At 39.2% G+C, this 9986-nt stretch overlaps 1 protein-coding gene across 1 annotated transcript in view; it reads left to right on the top strand.

Annotated features, from left to right (window-relative positions):
* SLC35F1 (solute carrier family 35 member F1) overlaps window positions 1-9986 on the top strand; it is a 425524-nt gene that overhangs the window by 329594 nt on the left and 85944 nt on the right. Inside the window, exon 3 of the mRNA XM_007454914.1 lies at window positions 6599-6726. Coding sequence (XP_007454976.1) covers window positions 6599-6726 — 128 coding nt within the window. The remainder of the gene's footprint in view (window positions 1-6598; window positions 6727-9986) is intronic.

The following is a 9986-nucleotide window of genomic DNA, read 5'->3' as shown; positions in this document are numbered from 1 at the left end:
TTATGGCCTCTCTCATTGCGGAGCACAGGCTCCGGACGCTCAGGCTCAGCGGCCACGGCTCACGGGCCTAGCCGCTCCACGGTATGTGGGATCCTCCCAGACCAGGGCACGAACCCGTGTCCCCTGCATCGGCAGGCGGACTCTCAACCACTGTGCCACCGGGGAAGCCCCAGGTGTATTCTTTATAGGGTGTTCTTTCCAAGAATATGAAATGGGTGCTCTAAATGTATATCTGGTTTTTAAATTCTGAATGGACTTTGTTTAGGGGAGTTGTTTGGCTCTCATGCACTATTTTCATTAAGAGGTAGAGGAACCTGTAACACATAGATTTTGGTCAACAGAGTTTAATAGTCCGTACACAGTTTTCATATATGGGGTTTTAGACATCCTGAACTTTCAGAAAAGTTCTTTATTTGTTTATCTATTTGTTGTAATTGCCTTTATGGTAAAATGTAGGCAGACTTACTATCAATTTTTCTATTAATATGAAGAAAAAAATGTTAGCAATTGTGTCTCTCCTAAGATACATCAAGAACACAGGTTTTGGGGCTTCCCTGGTGGCACAGTGGTTAAGAATCCGCCTGCCAATGCAGGGGACACGGGTTCGAGCCCTGGTCCGGGAAGATCCTGCATGCCGCGGAGCAACTAAGCCCGTGTGCCACAACTACTGAGCCTGTGCTCTAGAGCCCGCGAGCCACAACTACTGAGCCCATGTGCTGCAACTACTGAAGCCCGCACGCCTGGAGCCCATGCTCTGCAACAAGAGAAGCCACCGTAATGAGAAGCCCGTGCACCACAACGAAGAGTAGTCCCCACTTGCTGCAACTAGAGAAAACCTGTGCACAGCAACAAAGACCCAATGCATTCAAAAATAAATAAATAAAATAAATTTTTAAAAAAACAGTTTTGCATATTTCAAAGGTGTAGAGTATAAGCGTGCCACATAAAATCATGTATCTTAGCTTCATAAAAGATGACAGCTTAAAAAAATCCAGAAGAAAAAAAGGTTTCTGAGGTTTAAGTGATCCATTTCATGTTTAAAAAGGTAACATACATTGAAAGATTTTTCGAATCATAAGGTATGTATGTTTTTGTGTCAGAAAGGTAATAGATTGAGTTTGTAATTAGGGCTAGAATATTTTGTTTTACTTATCAATGCCAAAAAAGTAACTTTGAAAAAAATAAAATAAACCTCCTGTTAAGAAACCTATCCTACATACAATCATTTTTACATATATATGGATTTTCTCTTAAAGTCACAGCTACCAGAAACTTACGTGATTATGATTCATTTTTAGTTGCTTTTAGATATTTTTCCAAACCCTTATTAGGCATCTGTGGAAAACAGCCAGATGACCGAGTAGATTTTAACAGTGTTATTCAGCTATCTTACCTTGATAACAGGATCTTATTTACGTGAGTAACTATCTGTCTAAATCACTATGCTAGGCATAGTTCAGGATACGTAAAAAAGAGAAATAAGTACTGAGGGGAAGCAGAGATTTTGGGAAAGCTTCACATGGGAGCTTCACATCCAGGTAAGTGGATCTTGCAGTGTGAGTGGGAACTTGAGCGAGAGGGATGTGAAGGGTGTAAAATGGGAACTAAGGCTGTGTCTCTTCTCCTCTTGGCTTTCTTTGAACCCTTTGTGTGGTTTCCTCTTTTATGTTTTGCCTGTCACATGCAGCCTATGTGGTAACCTTGGAAACACCTCCTCAAAGCCCTTACCCGGGAAAGGCCCAGTAGGACTAGGGTCCCAGAGAACGAGGCCATTTCTAGTTCAAGCCTTAGGGGGAAGGGGTGTGTTCACATGGCTTCCCCTCCCAGATCAAGTAGTGAGATCCGGAGAATCAAGACAAGGATCTGGCCCAGGGGCGAGGTGTCAAGGTCAACGGCCCTCAGGCTGCCTCCTGTCTGGACAAATGTCATATGCTGGCTACAGTGTGATCCATCCACAATCTCAAGAGTTAGAGGCAGAGGATATGCAGCTAAAGCCCTAATGAGAAATTAAGAGAGTTCATTTTCCTGGGCTTCCTCCATGCAGGATCCATCACTTGCAGTGAGCCAGTCTGTGGTGGGTGGCTGGTCAGGATTCAAGGATTCCAGGACCCCACCACTTGCTGACATGTCTTGTGCACATACCTGGCATTAGATATTAGCTTAAATACGACATTCATACTGCCTTTAATCTACAATGTCCTATGAAATAGTTGCTACAGTCCCCATTTTACAGTAGAGGGATCAAGTTTCAGAGCCGTTACCCAAGTTACTCAGTACCACTAAGGTACATCAGTGTCCAAACCCAGGTCTGTTGCCACTAAGCCAAGACATTAAAGGACTGCCTTTTATCCTCTTCTTAATCTCACTGTCTGGCTCCAATAGTGACAGTGAATGAAACAATACAAAACAAAATGTAATCTTCATTATTTGTCCTTTTTATATTTCATCCTTACCCTCAGATTCACATTATGAAGTGCAATTGATTGCAGTTCTTTTTGTGAACCATTTACATTTTCATTTCCTTATTATTAGCACGTTTATTTTGTTCACTTTTCTGACAAAAGAATTGTTTCGAATTCTACATCCTAATACTAAATTTCACCTTTTAAGGGTGAGTAATTAAAACTTCCATCTTCAGTCATTCCTTTTTTCAAATTCACTGATGAATATTTAACCTCTTCCCTTGGAGTTCTGGTAAAAGAAGATGGCATTATGGCTTCAAGTTGTGAGCCGAGGAGGCATCCATTCAAGCAAGGGTCTCGCCCTCTTTGCAGGGGCTTCACTCTTGCTGCAGACCCTCTGTGCAAATGCATGCTGAGTTCTGTCCTTGCAGAAAAACACCATGAAGGATCACACCACCCATGAGAGCCCTTAATGAAAATGCAGTCCCGAGAATAACAGCTTCTTGTTCCCTTTGCTGAATTCACCTCTGGTGCTGTCTCGTAATCCTTTTATTCTCTACTCAGACCACCACTGGGGGTGAACAAGAGTCCTATCCATGAATCAAGGCTGTTCAGGTTTCCAGTCGCTGCCGTGAATGTGAACCACGTTTCAGTCTTTGCACAGGTTTTTCCGCTTCCTTCATTCAACATTCATTGACCACTGCCACGCTCGCCCCACCCCATGTGTGACCATTGTTATTATGCCCAAGGCTTCAACTAGTAGTATTGCATATAATAGTAATTCTTATCATTAGGCTTTGTTAAGCCATAAATTTGATTGAAAGCCTTATTTTACATTTCACAAGAGAAACTCTGTCATGCACTTAGATCAGGCAGGGAGACATCAACTTTTGATACTGAAGTGAGGGTGATGGGACACATGCTCATCCCTAAGCTGATTCAGGAGTGGACACACGACTGCTCAGCTAGGCACCGGCAACACTAGGGGACGCCGTGCACATTGGCTTCAATGTGCCAGGCGCCCCCTGGAGTCTGGCAGAGGGGGCACCCTGCAGGTGAGTTGGGATAAGCAGGTCATGATAGCTCCTTTAATGAGAAATGAATGACTCCTGAGGACAGTGCCGTAATTACAAACCAATAAAGCAAAATAGTGCAGTACCAGTGAGTATGAAGCCTAGTGCCGGATTGTCATGAATTCAAATCCTGTCTCATCTTTGTGAACTTTGGGGCAAGTTACTTAACTCCTCCAGGCCCCGGTTTTGTCATCTGTAAATACAGTTAAAAGAAATACCTTCCATACAGGGATATTATAAGGATTAAGTAAATTAATATTTGTAAAGCACATAGACACTGCCTGGTACATAGTATCATATAAGTATTTGTTACAAAAATGAAAAAACACATTGATTGGTCGTTCTGTTGATGGTTAGTAAAATGAGACATGAGTCACATGATCAAGACTGTCAATAATTTCCCTCTCTGTTCTCAATTATTGCCATAGTTATTGTTGCTGGAACACTATGTTACTTTCAATTAGGGTTACTTTCTTTAATTATGTTTTTCACATTTGTGAATACTGGCATACTCCACAGTTCTTTAAAAAGAGAATGAAAACAGAATTAAACTCTAAACCAATTATAGAGATACATATGTACAAAGATGTTCTTTAAAGAAAAATTGGAAACAACTTAAATGTCTGTCAGTGGGAGATGAGATAAATTGTGGCATATTCATAAAATGTGATTATATATCATTTAAAGTATATTACATTTATTCTCTACATTAAAAAATAGGGATCTATTTCTACAACAATGTTAAGTATAAAGAACCCTAGAAGAATGACAGGTACAGTATATACAATAAACTTTCATTTAAATACATACATATGTAGAAAACATATAACAAAGACATGAACATGAAGGATACATAACAATATCAAGATGGTGATTTGAGGAAGGAGGGAAGGGAATGGAATCTGGCAGTGGCAGAAAGGGGGCTTCAATTTCATCTGTAACATTTCCTTTCTCAGAAAAAAATCTGAAGCAAACATGGCAAAATTTTAACATTAATTAAATCAGGTTGGAGATTACCTTATCACATTATTCTCTATGCTTTCTATTTATATTTGAACATGTTGATAGTAAGAATAATAACAGAACAAATTTAAACGCCAAATTATAATTCTAAAATTTGCACCCATAGATTTTATTACTCCTCTTAGTTAATTTTTTTTTTAATTCTTTTGCTTCAAAACGTTAACGTACCACCAGTTGTGCTGGTGCTTTTATGGATGGCCCGATTTCGTGAGGTTTAGAAAGCACTTTGGTACAAGGGCTCTAAAGAATACATCTTCACTATTCTAGAATTTTAATGGCCTATTATACATCAGTGTTAATGAGAGTCATGTAGATAAATCCCTAAGCAGTCCTTTTAAAGGTTGCATTTCTTGCTCAGCCAAAAAAAAAAGAGAGCTTTCTTGCCTTCCTGGATAATTTTGCTAAGCGAGTGTGTGGTACGTTTTCAGGTGCTCAAGTGAAACAATATGGGAGCATTTGTTTAGAGTGTTTCGCTTGCAAACTTCTTTAGCAGAACAAACAGCAAGACAACAAATCATGCCTTTGAATCTGTGTAACTTTGAGTATGTATTGATTGGTGGAACAAACAGCGCCATGATCCAGATTTTCAATGTCACGTATTGAAATGTGGCTCGTGTGCTCCGAGTTTAGCAATTCTCTGTTCATCATGTAAATTAACTGGGACAATGACTTGTGACCTTAGAATTTCAGCTTTGCGGTTCAGTGTGCCATTGACCTTTCTATGTCCTATGTATAGAGTATTATGTGTAAAACGGTCACCAAATGAATTTATTTCAGATGTTCTAACTAGAAAACAATTTTCATTGTCTGGTGCATGAATGTTTATAGTAGATATATTTTAAATATTTCAATTTCAATGTTATTTAACATTGCTGAGGTTATTAAACACAAAATGTGTTCATAGATTCTGTATTACTTACTGACTACTCACCATGCACTGTTGGGCCCTAGAGATAAAGTGATGACCGAGACAGTGCCACTGTCTTCAAATTGTTAATAATCTAATGAGTAACAGAGTCAAGAAAACTGGCCATTATAACACAGGGAGATAAGTACTGTATCTGTGGAATAAGAAAGGGTGTTAAAGGAGCCCATAGCACGGAAACCCAACCGATTCTGAGAAGATCAAAGTGAGAGATCAAGGAAGGCTTCCTGGTGGTAGAGTCTATGCTGCTCCTTCATTTGAAGGCTGGGGGAAGAATAGTCCATGCAGAGGAATCAGCACATTGAAGAGCAAGAGAACACATACTTTGGGCCAAATGTTTGGATTGTTTCTTTGGTATCAAGAATCACCATTCACTCAGGGTTTCTGCATGTTCCACATCCTCTAAGGATTCCTCACAGGTTGGCCCCAGAAATCTGTTATTATTAATAATCATGTTCCCCCACTTTGAGAAAAGGTACATTTCAGGACTGAAATATGTAAAAATAAGGATGGAGAACTAAGCAGTTCAAAGTCTGTTCTGAGGCTACCAGCGTAAGAGGCAAGATGGTGAAGTTTGCAGTCGTTGGCATCATTAAGACCAAGGCCTGTGGCACTCTTCCCCATCGATGAGTGACCCCCAACTTCCTCTCTCTTCCCATCACCCACACACCACAGGCGTGTAAGTTTCAGAGGCGAGCGAGCCCTCAGGGTGGCACCCTGCAGCCTTACTGCAGATCTGTGGCTAAGCACAGGCTTTTCTCCATTTGACTACCCTCTTTCCATGTTTGTCTATTTTACCACAATCCTGAAGTTCAGGATGATTTGGATTTCATGTGTTTATACAGCCTTTCTGAACACCTTTCCTTTTATTTTTACTTGACAAAATTTTTTGTTCAAATGTTTGTGAGAAAATGTTTTGCACAGTGAACTAAAAACCTGTCCAGTCTTGCTCTGGGATACGAACTAATTTGAAGGGCTGAAATCTACCATGAAGTCTAGTAAACTAAGCACAAGCATGTCATTCTTGGACATATTGATTCATTTGTTTAGTTAAACGTTTGATAAGGTACGGTAAAAAATATAGTACTGTAATATATATTTTAGAATCCTTCTAAATATACAGTTTCTCAACGTGTTCAGAGCTTAATCCATTTCTTCTTAACTTTGTAACGCAGGAGAAGAAAACCTCCTGGCAATTTTACGACGAAGATGGTGGAAGTATATGATCCTGGGACTGATAGACTTGGAAGCAAACTATCTGGTGGTCAAGGCTTACCAGTACACGACTCTGACCAGTATCCAGGTACCAAGGCTCTCTTCCCTTCTCATCTTCCTCATTTTCCAGATGTAGTTTACTTTCAGTTTAGTCACTTGGGAGTTCTGATTACTAGTTTGTAAGTTTTGCAACAAGAGGGAAATCGGTTATATAAAAATTAAGTGGAACTTTATTTCTGTGTTCCTTTAATTTTTCTTAATTCACATGTAATAGTACATCTCTTCTTTGTTTTTAGTATACCACAAGAACCATTGACAATGTAGGAAAATAATTTGTAGTTAAGAATACTAATCTTACGTCAGCAGAAGAATTATTAATAAGCATAAAAATAAATCTATTTTAATCACAACTTATAACATTTTAGAATATGCTAATGGACTTTGATTAAGTAATCAAAGTGCTTAATAATCTTTTCTTTTAGCTTTCTTTAATGTGTAGATTTTGTAAGCTGAAGAGACAGAATTTTTCCTAAAGGGACAAGATTTAAATTTCTACAGTGTGTTAGGTATGAAGATAGCCACTGCATCCTTCCTTCCTCCCTCCCTCTCTCTCTTTTTCTTTTATGTAATTATGTGTACACGCATGCATGCACACACACACACACCATTGTAAATTTAACTTAGATTTTCACGATTTTTACCAGGCACCACTTATATTCCTCATTAAACCATAAATAATAATCTTGACTATTTTTGTTTCACCCTTATTTCCCTTTTTATGACAATATTATGAATTTTATAGTCATTCCAAGCCTCCAGGATGAAAACAAAATATTGTTCACGTATCAGATTTTACTTAGATTTGATACCTCAACAACATTGCTGCCATTCCAATAATTTGCTTAGAAACAATAACAAAAAAGAAGAAGCAAACAAGCAAACAAGCCATTTGAATAAATTCAGCTTATATAGATTGAATGGGAATCTATCTAAATCAGAATTAGGTAGGGTCTACACGCTTCCTCCTGCATACCCAATAAGGGACAGAAAGGATGCTTCCCTACAACCACTGAAGAAAAGTCCAGAGCTCTATTTGATTGGACCATACTGATGGCAGGGGAACAGTGTGAGCTAACTGACCTAGACCTGGACTCTCTGAACCAATACAGGATGAGATTTCTCTGATTTGCTTAGACAAATGTTTCTCAGTAGGAGTACTACTGGCATTTTGGGTAGGACAATTTTTCATGATGTGAGTCATTTTCCTACTTTATAGGTCATTTAAGATTTCTGGTCCCTACCCATCAAATGCCCATAGCGTCTTTCAGCCTTTGTAACAACTAAAAGTGTCCTCATGGATTTCCAAATGCCCTCTATCAGGTACCATCTCTAGTTGAGAATCACTGGCTCACCAATCAGCACTCACTCCTGGAGTCAGGGCAGGATCAATCTCATCCAATCACATATCTGTCACCCATTAAGGGAGAGATGAGGTGGATGGATGCTGGGAGAACAACCACAGTGCTCCAAACTCAGCCTAGCTCCTATCCACTTCCACAAGCCCCACAATGACAATAAATTTCTCTCTCTGTCTTTCTCTCTCTCTCATGCTCTCTCTCTCCTGTGCTCCCAGGCACTTTGTTTTATAGCTCTGTCTTCACAGTCTGTCTTTGAATATTTCCACCTACTCCACCAAGCTGTCAGCTTTTCACAGCAAAGAGGATTTCTTGTTCACCTTTGAATCTCTAGTACCTGGTAGGAAACCCAGCACATAACAGACACTCAAAAATGTTTAAAGAGGTTAATTAAATTGCATTGATTTCCAGTATTTGGGGGACACAGAAATTGCCAGCAGTTCTCTACCCACATGCAGAGGCCCCTGGAATGTCTATACAGGTATGTGGGAGAAGAAAGAGGAATGCTGGCTTCATGGCAGAACTGGGCCCATTAGTGCAGAGTCAAAAATTATAAATGGGCCTCCTGGGGAGCATGAAGAGGAAACTTACCCGTTTGGAAATCCATTTGACTTTTGTTTTCTTTTGTTAAGCATTGAAAAGTCACAACCAATTACTGGTTGCTTAAGTTCTATGGGGATTTATAAAAAATTTTTTTCAGTTTTTCAATTTCCTTTTGTAGACAGTGACAAGGTTTTTTTTCTTTCTTTTTTTTTTTTTTGCGGTTCGCGGGCCTCTCATTGTTGTGGCCGCTCCAGTTGCGGAACACAGGCTCAGGACGCGCAGGCTCAGCGGCCATGGCTCACAGGCCCAGCTGCTCTGCGGCATGTGGAATCTTCCCGAACCGGGGCATAAACCCGTGTCCCCTGCATCGGCAGGCGGACTCTCAACCACTACACCACCAGGGAAGCCCAGTGACAAGGTTTTAACAACTTTCCCCTTGTCCTCAGGTGTTTTGTTCAACCCATGTTATGCACCACCATTAATCCATCCTTCCACCTCTCTCAAATTAGCTGTTTGACACGCATTTAATGCTGCGTTCTATGTAAAATTTATTTTTTTTTCTGTAGAAAGTCAAAAAGTAATTCTACTGAAATATCAGTTTGTCTTCATTATAACTTACTGAGCAAGGGATAGGGGGAAGTAAAAAAGCAAGTTGAATCAAACAATTCTATAACCATTTTGCTACCTACAAAAAATAAACTTATTAAATAATAATAAATGGTCAGAATAGAAGGCATTTGCTCTAGGAACCATGTCTGTACTGCTGTTTTGTAATTCAGTTCTGTTTACTCATTGCAAATCAGTGGAACTAACAAGGACCTATAATGATTTTCCCTTGTTTCTATAAACATTAATTGAGAACATAATACGTGCTAAGTGTTTAGCTTTTATTCATATATTAATCAATAAGGAAAATACACTAATTATACATCTAAGAAATGTACTAGTTATTGCAAGTGATGTAAATAGAAATGAATCAACCTTTGCTGTACACTTGAAACTAACACAACATTGTTAATCAACTATACTCCAATATAAAATTTAAAAAATTTTAATAAAATAAAATTAAAGAATAAAAACATTAACAGAAAAAAAAGAATGATAAAGCTTCTACAGAGTTAAAAAAAAGAAAAGAACGAAGGAAATGAATCAACCTTACCCTCCAGGAGCTTCTGAACTTATAAAGGGGACAAGAGGCACAGTCTATTGATAGTAACATCATGTACGGCAAGGGAACCGATGCCAAAGTGCTATAGTTTTCAGAGGAGCCAGAGATGATGTTTATTTGCAGAGGCAAGAAAGTACCCATTCAGAGGAGTTTATAAGATTGGATAAAATTTAGGTATAGGGGCTTCCCTGGTGGCGCAGTGCTTGAGAGTCCGCCTGCCGG

The sequence above is a fragment of the Lipotes vexillifer genome, unplaced genomic scaffold, assembly GCF_000442215.2.
Source record: "Lipotes vexillifer unplaced genomic scaffold, Lipotes_vexillifer_v1.1 scaffold58, whole genome shotgun sequence".
NCBI classification, from domain to species: domain Eukaryota; kingdom Metazoa; phylum Chordata; class Mammalia; order Artiodactyla; family Lipotidae; genus Lipotes; species Lipotes vexillifer.
This window is presented reverse-complemented; position numbering and strand designations above follow the sequence as displayed.